The sequence below is a fragment of the Ceratotherium simum genome, chromosome 3 (genome assembly GCF_057802395.1).
Source record: "Ceratotherium simum simum isolate JZ-2026a chromosome 3, ASM5780239v1, whole genome shotgun sequence".
Classification (NCBI taxonomy): Eukaryota; Metazoa; Chordata; class Mammalia; order Perissodactyla; family Rhinocerotidae; genus Ceratotherium; species Ceratotherium simum.
Window position 1 is genome coordinate 58321901 of NC_141902.1, and position 13466 is coordinate 58335366.

The 13466-nt window shown below is 40.5% G+C and overlaps 2 protein-coding genes across 2 annotated transcripts in view; one reads left to right on the top strand and one right to left on the bottom strand.

Annotated features, from left to right (window-relative positions):
- The window catches only part of PCLAF (PCNA clamp associated factor), a 92415-nt gene extending 91565 nt beyond the window's left edge, over nucleotides 1-850 (bottom strand). The window contains exons 1-2 of the mRNA XM_004421685.3: nucleotides 688-850; nucleotides 297-377 (exon numbers count right to left, since the gene is read on the bottom strand). Coding sequence (XP_004421742.1) covers nucleotides 297-377; nucleotides 688-733 — 127 coding nt within the window. The 5' untranslated portion in view covers nucleotides 734-850. The remainder of the gene's footprint in view (nucleotides 1-296; nucleotides 378-687) is intronic.
- Nucleotides 851-3938: 3088 nt separating this feature from the next.
- Nucleotides 3939-13466, top strand: part of TRIP4 (thyroid hormone receptor interactor 4) — a 55467-nt gene continuing 45939 nt past the window's right edge. The window contains exons 1-3 of the mRNA XM_004421686.3: nucleotides 3939-4081; nucleotides 8482-8651; nucleotides 9300-9433. Coding sequence (XP_004421743.1) covers nucleotides 3981-4081; nucleotides 8482-8651; nucleotides 9300-9433 — 405 coding nt within the window. The 5' untranslated portion in view covers nucleotides 3939-3980. The remainder of the gene's footprint in view (nucleotides 4082-8481; nucleotides 8652-9299; nucleotides 9434-13466) is intronic.

Genomic DNA, 13466 nt, shown 5'->3' on the forward strand with positions numbered 1-13466 from the left:
TAAGAAAAATAAAAACGCTAAACCAGAAAAGAAAAATAGGTGTGAAGATAAACTGTATCTGTCCCTAAACCCTAGGCTTGAATTTCCTTTCCGTGCGACCCACACTTCTACCCGAGCTCGCCAAGAGGCCAAGGCCCCCTCATTATATTAAGGGGAAGGAAGAAATTCGGGCGTGAGGATCTCAGGAAAATAAATTCCACGGTGGGTCAGGGGGTTCGCAGGTCAGGAGAACTGTGGCGCCAAGCCTGATCCCCTTTGGGAGGGTTCCTCCAGGAGCTTGCAGAGGCGCTTTTTACCTTTCCTCGACGAAAGCGACGTGGAATTAGTGGCAGAGGTGGAGGAACCAAGCACCTTCCTGGGGGCTCGAGAAGCCACCACTGCGGAGAGAGGCAAAGGAGGGCGTTTAGAAGAAGGGGGCAGTAAAGTTCCGACACCGAGTCTAGTATCCACATTCTCACCACAGTCCCGGTCCCAGGCGCTTGGAGAGGAGAGCCTCGCGATCCAGAACAGGATAACCCTCCCCTGTCCCCGCCGCTTCTTCCTCTGGTTAAGGGGCCGGGCCGCGGCTTCCTGGCCGGCTGAACCAGTGTGGCGAACAAGGCCATGGACAGCGCCAGCCTCTCCCGCCCGGCGGCTGGGCTGTCCGGGGAACCCCCTGCCCTCCGCTACCGTGCACGACTGTCTCACCTTTTCTGTAGGTGCCTGGGATACTGTTTGCTTTAGTCCGCACCATGTTCAAACGCGAGAAGATGAGAGCAACCAATTGACTTTCCAGCCGAGGGTGTTTAACGCGACAAGGACCCAAAAACGAATCTCCCGCCACAATTTAAATTGGTCTCTTTCCCGCGCGCTCCAAGGTCTCTCCCGGGTCGCCGCTCCCATTGGCTCCGCGCCGTTCCCCCGCAACCAATCGCCAGTGTCTAGTGATGACAGCTGCGAGGTTTGGCGCAGAGATGACCCGTCCATCAACTTACAGAAGCTTGTGACTCGTACCCGCCCCAGGTGGGCGGTGCCAGGGCTCTTTCCTGGGTTGCCCCATGTGTGGGTGCTAAGATTCTGAACTAGGGAAATGGGCCTGCTTAGAAAGGAAAACTCAGGAAAGACAGCAAATTCCAACATTTCTTCAAAAGTTACCACAAGGTTAAATCCATAACGTTTGAATCCTGGAAGTGAAACCTGAAATGAAGCGGACTTTTTTTTTTTTTTGCCCCCAAATCCCCAGTAGATAGTTGTATGTCATAGCTGCACACCCTTCTAGTTGCTGTATGTGGGACTCGGCCTCAGGATGGACAGAGAAGTGGCGCCTCGATGCGCACCCGGGATCCGAACCCGGGCTGCCAGCATCGCAGCGCGCGCACTTAACCACCAAGCCACAGGGCCGACCCTGAAGCGGACTTTTTGATGCAAATCAAAATAAAGAGAACTTTCCTTTAATGCCACAGGCATGAACTCTCTCTGCATAACTAAAACAATTCTATGAAATGGGAGAAAAGAAAGCAAACAATTTATTTACAGGACTTTTCTACGTTTTTAGGATGGTGTGAAACTAAAGAAAAAACTGGGTGAATTGTATATACATACACACATTAAAAGAAACAAATTAATAAAACGTCTTCCCGAGACCTGTACAGTCTCCGAGTTCCTTAAAAAATATGCCAAATGTGCTAAGGGTACCTCTCTGGCACACAGTGAGCATAACTCTGGAATAGGAGCTTTTAACTATTTTCTATCCCTATGCCTATCTTCTAATTACTAACAATACACCTGTGGAGTGATTTTCACTCTCCGAATACCATGCATAAAACATGATCAGATGAGCTGGCTTTGGGATGTATTTTGTTAAATGCTCACTTGAAAGACAACCCTGAAAGCATACGCAGGGCATTGATTCTCTCCAATTAATTATTCTTGAACTTTCGGAACATAGGCTACTCAGTACTTGAACAGAATCAACAACTACTTTGTGTTTTAGAATTAAAGAATTTAGACAACAGGTGAAATTAATATTATAATAGTAGGAAATGTATTGGAAATTACCTGTAGCTTTGTCTAAACCTTAGAGTCTGAGATTACAGACAAATTCCTACCAGAAAAATCAACAAGCCCCAGGGTATTCCTTTGTTCTTTGTCATCATGTCCCTCTCAATACACAATGATCCTTCAATACACATTACTTCCTTTTCAGTTACAGTGGCTTCTACAAAGGCCTGAATTACTTAATTAGAATTCACATCCCAGATCCCTGCAGAGGTTAGAACTGCATGTAGGATCTGGCAGTCTTTCCTCCTAGTCCACATGACAAGTCAATTGCTAGAAAGAATTGCAAGTACGTATACCTCTGCAAACCAGGGGCAGTCTACATATTACTATAGCTGTTTGTATGTTTGTCTTTTTCATACCAATTATGATAGGAAAGGATGCATGTTAGAGTAAAAAATTGGGAGAAAGTCAGTGATGCCTAGTAAAAATTCTTAATTTAAATGTTTGCTTTGCGGAAGTGCTTCTCCTTCATGGTTAAATAAAATACAGACAGTTGTGTGGTGTGAACTTGAAAATTTCGAAGGCCTAGGGCATTAAGAAAAGTTGTATGTACAAATGACATTTCTGCCTAAATTTATACAAAAGACTATCTTTAAGTCATGCTGAATAGGTGTGCTTGCTTTGCTTAGGCAGAAATGCATTTAATAAATGATAATGATTGTAAATGGCATTGCATTACATTACATACATTACAAACTGGAGATTACAATCATTAACATATGCCTTATGAAAAAGAACACTTTTATTCTTGAGGATCTAGTAATTTCATCATACTATGTATGATGTACTAAGTCCTATTATACAAAAAAACTTATAATCGCTTCAAGAAGTTAACATTTTAGTTATGAGAACTGAACAGACACAGAAACAGGTAAACAATTTAGATACGTAAAATTAGTATTAAATGTAGTGGATTTTTATGAAGAAACAAAAAGTGTACCCACTTAATTAATGAATGTACCCAATGAATGAACATTCACGGAGTATTTTTTTTAAAGCTGGAAAATCATATATTTTTCAAATTAATAACAAAAACAATCTGAACTCAATACACATGATTTTGACTATTTATATCAATGAAAACATTAGCATAAGGTGAAACAGCATCCAATTAACATAATTACGTAGTCTAAATAGCCTAATGGGAATAAAGAACCTATAAATGTAACGCAAAGCCAGCCAATTAAATTTACTGATGAAAAATATCAAAAGACATTATGCTCTCCAGAAAAGTCTGGCTAAATTTTCCCCAGTCCGTCTTCCCAGTGGAGTAGGGAGTAGCAAAAGACCCTTAAATCTGGTCATCTTGGGTTGAAATACCTTTAACTTCTTAAAAATTAATACGGAATGTCTTCAAAGCATCTGTTTTATTCAAGTTTTTTCCCCCTCGAGCTTACTGAATTGTCTTGGCCCTCCTGGATAAGACCTGGCTCAAAAAATTAAAAGGAAAGAGGCTTCAGTAGAGTGAATCTAGCATTAGAACACAGGGGATATTAATAAAACCACTATTACCAGAGCAAATCCTTACAGCGCTTACTCTAGCTTCCAAGTGCTATTTTAAATATTTTACATAAAACCAGAACAGTTTAAAAGCTGGCCCCTCATGTTACGGGGTCTTGTTTTGTTTTTTTCCTAAACTGTAGTATTCATAGGTATGTGTATTGTCTTCTTAGCAGAACTTCCAGATCTCGAGTCCTAAATCTGACGACGCGGAGGAATTACGCGCAAACGGAGGTCTGGTACAAGTATACACACGTCAGGAAGTGGGAAGGAGCCGCAGGAGGCGGCACAGGTGGGAGGGATCTGTGCTGAGGGCGGCGCAACTGCGCGTGGCAGTGCAGGCTGGCGGAACCCGCGAGAGCGGGGTCGGTGTTGCGAAGGGGACTAGTCCGGCGCAGGACGCGAGGCTTTTACAGCCCAGCTGGTTCCGGCTGGGGAAAATGGCGGTGGCTGGGGCGGCGTCCCGGGAGCAGCTGGTAGGCTGGTGCACCCAGCAGTTGCGGAAAACTTTCGGCCTGGATGTCAGCGAGGAGATCATGCAGTGAGACCGGTTTGGGTCCGAGGCGGGAAGGAGCTCTGGGATGTGCACTGGCTGAGCGAACGGGGAAGCGGGGAGGACTAAAAAGTTGATGAGAGTGAAGAAATGTGACAAAAGGGCTGCTGTTGGTCTCTAGGCGCCAAATTTTGACCTCCGGCTTTACAGTTTAGCTTCTGGAATAAGGTGTCAGGCTCCACAATTGGCCGTTGGGGCCTTTTTCTCCTAGGAAAACGCTAAATCCCAGATAATTAGACTTGTAAGACTGTCCCGGGAGCCGGTTTCCTTATAGATCCTGGAGAGAAGGGGCAAGCCAAATTGTCTTTCCAGAAATTCCTTACTCTGAACATTTTACTTTGCCCGATCTGGGTTGTGTCGAATAGGAACTGGAATTTAAATGGGGGCGGCGTGGTACAGTGCAAATAGCTCCTGACTCAGGAGTCCCAGGTTCTATTTTTGTTGTCATTTACCAGTTTTGGAACCTTGGGCAACTTAAGTTGCCTCTCTGTACCTTAGTTTTCTCATCTATAAAATGAATAATTAGCAGAGCTTATCTTTAATACTTTATGATTCTTATGAAATGGAGATAGTGACATGATTTAATATCTGCTTTCAATTGATTTATTTAACAAATGTTTGTTGTGCTACTGCATGCCAGGTGCTGGGGCAGCAAAGACCATTGAGACAATTGGGTTCTGCTTGGTTGAAGAGTGCTGAGGTGAGGGAAGTGCAGGGTGTTTGGGGAGCACGGAGTCAAGAACTCGTTAAGATTTGAGAAACTCAGGAGGTTTACTGCAAGGGATGACTTTTACCTGAGAACTAAAGGATGGGTAAGGTGGAGGTGCAGTGTTAAGCTGGAGGGAAAAACTACAAAAACCGGACTTGATCAAGGAAACTGAAAGTGTTTCTTAATTTGATTTCTTGTTCATTGATGCTGAAACCTAATTTGCAGTTGTAGGGCTTTTGTAGAAAATAAGGTGAGTTTCTGAGTTGGGGCGAAAATAGACTTGTCGGCAAGGAGGGAGTTAAGCGAACCTATTTTAAAGGATTTTTTTTGAACGCTGGAATAGACTATCAAAAAACCCCAGCCAAATCGTATGGCTTGGCTTTACCCTTGTTTGAAGGTAAGATCAGGTTAAGTAGTTTTCAAATATTTTTTAAAGCAGTGGAATGCTGTAAAATGAAATTATGAGACTTTGCAATATACCAAACAGAAAAAAGTCATTCGGGTTAAAAAAAAAAAAAAAAAAAAAAGATTGAGGCTTTTTGTGTGTGTGTGTGTGTGTGTGCGCGCGCGCGCGTGAGAGGAAGATCAGCCCTAAGCTAACATCCATGCCTATCCTCCTCTTTTTTTGCTGAGGAAGACTGGCCCTGGGCTAACATCCGTGCCCATCTTCCTCCACTTTACATGGGACGCTGCCACAGCATGGCCTGACAAGCGGTGAGTCGGTGCGCACCGGGGATCCCAACCGGCCCGCCAGCAGCGGAGCCCGCGCACTTAACTGCTATGTCACGGGCCGGCCCCAGATTGAGGCTTTTTTTTGATGAATCAACAGTGGAGTATGGATAGATGCAGTCTTCTCAGTCTCAGAATCCGATTGTGTTTTGTCTGCTTAAACAGGATCAGGAAAATTCTAATCTTAGATTGTGGCTTAGCTCATTTTGCAGCCTTTCATTTTACTCAGTTAAACTTATCCACACTTTTGAAAGAAGAGCCATCAGAAGTTTAAAGTCGAAGCACTAAGTATGGCTGAACACCTGCTTGCAGTTTTAAAATCATAAATATAAGTTAGACAAGAATTGTTCAAAACTTAAAATAAGCACTAAAGCTACCTATAATATATTACTATTTGAACCACTTATTAGGTTTTCACTAGTTATTGCACAACAGGCTATGATGCCATGATGAAAGCATTTGCTGTGCCTTGCCTGATATTTAATTGAGAATTACCCAGGTGTACTATAGTAGTATGCTAACTTGAACAATTTGACGTGAGTGGCCTGAATTTTTTAAAAAGACAGCACAGAGCTATTACTTTCCTAATCAGTGACACGTTTATGAGACATTAAGATCTGTGCACAGAGTTAGCAAAATAACAAAATTGTTCCACAATTTCTGCCTTAGTTCATGTTTTGGTTGATTCTATTTCGATAAGATTTGATATATTTGGATGTATGTTGTTCTTTATTATACTTTGTTAAATAGTTAAGATGACATTTATTCAAATGTTTCTGGAACTCTTTAAATACTTCTCTAGTGGTTTGAATACTCCAGAGGGAAATAATCCCTTGAGGTTCCTTGCATCTCTATGCGTCCTTGATAGCAATTAGTTTTTCAATGGGAGTTGCTAAGTTTGAGGATTAAGTTGATTAAACGGTACTAAAAGTCCTGAAAAACGATTGTGTTTGTTTTTTAATCTATGATGGATTAGAAGATGCTCTTAATGAGGCCCAAAGGCACAGGTTTGTTCACCTATAGATCATAACTGTGTAAATCCACCACCACATCAGGAAAAGAACCCAGTACATAATGCAACCAATGATGGAACAATCACATGATTTTTTAAATTAAAGGCTATAGCATTATTATAAAATTTTTTCTTGTATCCCATACCAGTGTGTCTGAATTACAATTTCTTCAGATCTTATAATGCTTTCATGGTCTGATTTCTTGATTTATAAGTAATTTTTTTCACTTCTTTCTTCACTAATGATGTAACATAATCACTGTAGAAAACTGAAAAAATTAGAAAAGGATAAAAGAGGAAGCCAAAATTACCATAACACTACAACCCAGAGATAACCATCATTTCTCTCTTAGTGTTTTTTCCTATGCGTATTGTAATATATTTTCTTTCTTTCTTTTTTTTTGGGAGGTGAGGAATATTGGCCCCTGAGCTAACATCCATTGCCAATCTTCCTCTTTTGGCTGAGGAAGATTAGCCCTGAGCTAACACCTGTGCCCATCTTCCTCTATTTTTTATGTGGGATGCTGCCACAGCATGGCTTGACAAGCAGTGTGTAGGTCCGCACCCGGAATCTGAACCTGCGAACCCTAGGCCACTGTCTAAGCGGAGTGCATGAACTTAACCACTATGCCACTGGGCCAGCCCCTGTAGTATATTTTCAAAAGATATTTATTGTAGAGGAAAAAAGAAAATAAAAATAAACCAAAAGCTCTCTTTAATTCTACCACTCAGTGGTAGTCATTTTGGTGGGAGCCTTCTAGCCTTTTTTCTGCACATAAGTGTATAGATATACACATGCCTTTTATAGCAGTTGGGATCATATGCTATACAGTCTATCCTGCTATTTCACTTACCATTATGTGAGAGCATTTTCTCAGGTCAATAATAAGTATTCTGGGCCGGCTCCGTGGCTTAGCGGTTAAGTGCGCACGCTCTGATGCTGGCGGCCCGGGTTCGGATCCCGGGAGCGCCCCGAGGCACCACTTCTCCATCCAACGCGAGGCCGAGTCCCACGTACAGCAACTAGAAGGATGTGAACCTATGACATACAACTATCTACTGGGGCTTTGGGGGGAAAAAACTGAATAAATAAAATCTTTAAAAAAAAAAAAAATAATAATAAGTATTCAAAAATTTCACTTTTAGTGGTGTATTACATTTTGTCAAGTCCAAAAATTGAATTCAATTACCCATTCCCCATTAATGGATGTTTTAAATAGCTTCCAGTTTCTCACTAATTCAAATAATGATGCCGTTAACTTTTTTGCATACATTTTCCTGTGTCTCTTATTTCATCTTGAGTTCAATGGAATTACTGGATTAATATAATCCAATGGAATTATTGGATTATTTTTAAGGCACTTCAAATGTGTTGGCCGACTGATTCCTAGAAAAGTTGTACTGACTTGTACTCTCACCCCATTTCACTTTTAGGAACCCTTTATAACATTTCCTTAAAATAGATCTACTTACTCTGATGCGATGCTAATCTTGATTTATAATTAAGAATGTTGAATCAGTAACTGATTAGATTGTAGTATATATTCATGTTTTTAGCAAAAAAGTAGAGAAATTTTAGGTTTTGCAAAATAGAGATTAAGTAATTTGTATTGTTCCTAGGAAAATATAATGACTGCAGATGTGTAGTTATAGGGAGTATTCCTACCTTAAGGACAGCCCTATAAGCCTTTCCTCAAACACTGATTTGATTCTAGAAATACAAGAAGGTTATATGAAGGTTAGATTATGAACCACTTGAGGTCAAGGTCTTTATGCTAATGAAATTTATATCCCTAGCACCTAGCATAGAACTTGGCTCAAAGTAAACCCTCTAATGGATTAATGAATGATTTTTACTGCCTTGATCTCTGTTATGATTATTGAAAAACATGGTGTAACCTGGCCTTGTTTCAACAACTTATATCTTTGCTTCCTGAGGTATGTTTTGTCAATTGAGAGTGCTGAAGAGATACGAGAATATGTTACTGACCTCCTTCAGGGAAATGAGGGCAAAAAAGGTCAATTTATAGAAGAGCTTATAACCAAATGGCAAAAGAATGATCAGGAGTTGATTTCTGATGTTCTGCATCAGTCCCTCAAAAAAGATGGTAAGTTAATGTAATTAAGTAAAGATTGAAATATTCGTAAATGGACTGGTTTATAGTTCCTGGTATTTTCTTTCATCCTGTATTACCTCACAGCTAACTTAAGCAGAATCATGATATACATATTTTTAGTTGAGTTCTACTCAATCTGTAATGAATATTGTTCTAGTTCAGGCTTTTTCAACTTAGAAAATATCACAGAAATACCTGTTTGCAGATACAAATGTGGCTTCAGAATAATTTGAAAAATTTGTAAATGGATTAAAGAAACACTTTGTAGTATGTGTATACCTGGATGAAAGTAAAGGTTGACCAATTTTAGTATGAGTAGCATTTAGAAGTAACTAATTAAACATTACAAAAGATGAGCACCAAACTAAATAATCTAAGTCATTATTATTATACAATCTAAAATATCAGATTTTAATTTAACTTCTTAATCCTACAATGTTGAAAATGGTGATTTCAATTTAATTCTGGTTTGAGAGGAAAAGATAATTTAAAAACCTGCCTTCATAATCTTCACTCTAAATATTAAGCATCACCTTTTCTTTATTAGCTGTTAGTTCACCAATGAATTCTGCTATTATCAATCTATCTATGTACACATATATACATATATATATATATATATATTTTTTTCCTTTAAAGAAATTTTAGATGGGCAGAGATCAGGAGACCAGCTGAAGAGGAGTAGGCGGAAAGGGAGAAACAGACAGGAAGTTCCTGCATTTGCTGAACCTGATACAACAATAGAGGTCAAAACGCCTTTTGATTTGGCCAAGGTGAGTGCTTATAGAGTGAAACTTTTTCTGGCTATATGGAGAAGAGGGAATGACTGATACATTTCAGAGAGCAAAGTGTACAAATTGGTCTAGAATGGCAATTTTTCAACAAATGCACGAATTTTATGGCCAGAAAGTGATAACGATGACATATTACTTTCTATATGATAGATTTTTTTTTTGGCAGCCTGATCAAATGAGTATTATAGACACTTTTGCTTAGAGATGAGATTGAGAGAGAGATGATGGAAAATAATTAATGAAGTGCTCCGGGGCTTCAATTTCAACATTTTTTGTGAGTTTATACTGCAAGAATGCACAGTTCCAGTTGTTATTAAGAGTGTTCCTATTTTGGGCCATCCACCACCACCACCACTACCACCACCATCGTCATCATCATTTAGCTTTTAGAGCTTTCTCATATTCTCTCATGGTTCTCAAAATAGCCCTGTGAGGTAAGCAGCCATATTTATAATCAGGACATTTTGACAAGCTAAATTTCCCAGCAGAAAGGAGTAGTTAGTTATGGTAAGATGGAAGAAGAGTGATCAAAAAATTCTGAGTGTGATGATCATGCAAAAAAACATGGAAAAGTGTTTGCAAAATAATGTTAAGTTAAAGAAAAAAAAATAGAGACCAAAGTCTTTTATCAATCGGAATAAAATGAGCAAAGACCATCACAAGCAAAAGTAAAAACGTGAATGACCAATAAACATAAAAAGATGTTTGACCTTACTAGTAATTAAGGTAACCAGTTTGTCACCCTAATTGCCCAGGACTTTCCCAGTTTTAGCACTGAAAGTCCTGTATTCTGGGATTCCCCTAAGTCCTGGGCAAACCAAGATGATTGGTTACTCTACTAGTAATCAAATAAATACAGATTAAATCCCTGCGATATTGCCTATCAAATTGTCAAAGATTTTAAAAAGAGAATACTCAGTGGTGATGAAGTTATCTTTAAACAGGAACCTCCTGGGCCGGCCCTGTGGCTTGGTGGTTAAGTGCGCGCGCTGCGATGCTGGCGGCTCGGGTTCGGATCCCGGGTGCGCATCGAGGCACCACTTCTCCGTTCATCCTGAGGCCGAGTCCCACATACAGCAACTAGAAGGATGTGCAGCTACGACACACAACTATCCACTGGGGCTTTGGGGGGAAAAAAAAATAAAATAAACAGGAACCTCCTGTATACTATTGGTGGCAACGCAAATTGGTTCAAGGGGAGAGTTTGGCAGCATACATCAATAACCATGGAAATGTTCATATACTTTTAAGTCATATTAGTGAATCCTGAACCATTGCTCCTAGTGGAAATACAGGGCTAGATTTCTGAGAGCCTCTGGTCACAACATTTCCATCAACCAATCAATACATAACCTTATTTTATGTGTATTTCTGTTTAAAGACACTTTATTTAATATATATATTGTTGATTCATTAACACTGAACTCATGGGCAACAGCACCATAACTCATGCCTGAAGAAAGCTTATCAAACACACCTATTTTCTGCATAAGATACAGCCTTCTTGTGCTTAGGAACACTCGACAGCACTTCAGCACTATGTATAGGGGCCACTTTAAATGGTGAGATCACCAACAAAAGCACAACGATGCGAAAAACTGGCGCTAAATAGACTGAAAAAGACAATTGTTTACAATATGAGAGCTGAAACAAGAAGGCACATCGTTGCCTTGCTTGACCTTAGCTGGAAATGTGTGTATTTGCATTTGGTGACTCAAATTTTTTGCCGCTCTGTGCATGTCCATGAATGATCGTGGAAGCACCTAGAGTATTGATTAGGGGGTTACAAATAAATTTTAATGAGTAGGCGAATTTGCAGATCTGGAACCATGAGTAATGATAATCAAACTGTACTTAAAGTTCCATTTTTGGACCTGTAGGTAATCTATCTTCACCTTCCACAGGCAGTTCATTTGGTTATTCAGAAATTTTTATTGCCTGTCTACTGTATGTCAAGAACTGATTTAGGCATTAGATATATGGCAATAGGCAGGACACATTAGGTTTTCTTGCTCACCTAAAATTTACGTTTTAGTGGTTCAGTGGAAGGGTAGAAAAGACAGTAAAAGAAAGTTTTTTAAAAGTAATTATATTGGGCCGCCCCGTGGCTTAGAGGTTAAGTGCGCGTGCTCCGCTACTGGCAGCCCAGGTTCGGATCCCAGGCATGCACCAATGCACCGCTTCTCTGGCCATGCTGAGGCCACGTCCCACATACAGCAACTAGAAGGATGTGCAGCTATCACATACAACTATCTACTGGGGCTTTGGGGAAAAAAAAACAGGAGGATTGGCAATAGATGTTAGCTTGGAGCTGGTCTTCCTCAGCAAAAAAAAGAGGAGGATTAGCATGGATGTTAGCTCAGGGCTGATCTTCCTCACAAAAAAATAAAGATAAAAATAAAAGTAATTATAGATTGTGAAAACTGCCTTGAAAGAAATAAAAGGGGCGGTAATTGATGGGCAATAGTTGAATGAGAACTAGTTTAGGTATGGTAATCAAGGAAAGCCTCTCTGAGGGGTAAAATTATAGCTAAGACCTTAACACTGAAAAGGAACTAGTATGTAAGGAAATGGGCTAGGAACAATGCAGGTAGAGGGAGTAACGTGCAAAGGGGAGATGGAGAAAAGTGTTCTAGGATGTGTCAGAAACCCTGTGTGGCTGGAGCATAGTGAGTAGGGGAAGAATGATACATAGATGAGGTTGGAGAGCACTTGGAGGCCATACGTAAGGCTTTATAGGTCCTTATAAGTAGCTTGGATTTTATTCTAAGCACAATGGGAAGCCAGTGAATGGTTTTAAGCAGTGGGGTGATAATGCTATGAGTTTTCTTGCTTGCCTTGTTCTCCCCTTCTCTCCTCTATTTCTCTCTCTCTCCTTCTCAATAAATACTTATTGCCCATTGTGTGTAAGAGACCTCATCAGAGCACAGCCCTCAATCCCTCAAATACCTTGTTGTAATGTAACTGGATATTTTAATGGGAGTCAAATACAAATTTTTGCTTAGAGTTTAATCTTCCCCTCACCACCATCCCTAAGAGCCCAAGATATAATTGAGTATTTTGAAAAATGGCAACCTGCTAGATTAGATAAAATCTTCAGCACTTGTCTTAGATTTCAATATTTACCTAACTTGACTTATTTGATATTGTCTCTATATCTCAGCTTTTGGCTTTGGACATTAGGGCGTGTCACCTCTCTTTGTACTTACCAAAGAGTTGTTCTCTTACTTGTAGTAACTTGCCTATCCACTAGAAGTCTTTTTTTTTTTTTTTTTTGTGAGGAGGCTCAGCCCTGAGCTAACATCCATGCTAATCCTCCTCTTTTTGCTGAGGAAGACCAGCTCTGAGCTAACATCTATTGCCAATCCTCCTCCTTTTTTTTTTTACCCCAAAGCCCCAGTAGATAGTTGTACGTCATAGCTGCACATCCTTCTAGTTGCTGTATGTGGGACGCGGCCTCAGCATGGCCGGAGAAGTGGTGTGTAGGTGCGCGCCCGGGATCTGAACCCGGGCCGCCAGTAGTGGAGCACGCGCACTTAACCGCTAAGCCACGGGGCCAGCCCTCCACTAGAAGTCTTGAGACTTTTTTTCTCTGGAACTTCAGTCTCTGGAAATGATTGAGTAACTCTCAATTTAAAGGGAAAGTAAGACCTCAACGTGGGAGAGGCATCTATACACTTTTAAGTGTCAGAAGCTGCTATGGTCTGAATGTTTGTGACCCCCTCAAAATTCGTATGTTGAAATGCTAATGTCCAATGTGATTCTATTAGAAAGTGGGACCTTTGGGAGTTTCTTGTGTTGTGAAGGTGGAGCCCTCATAATGGGAATAGTGTTCTTATATAAGAGACCTCACAGAGCTCCCTAGCCCTTTTTGCCGTGTAAGGATACAATCACTTAGAAGAAGTCATGTCTGTGACCTAAAAGAGGGCCCTCACTCAACCATGCTGGCATCCTGATCATGGACTTCCAGCATCCAGAACTGTGAGAAATAAATTTCTGTTGTTTATAAGCT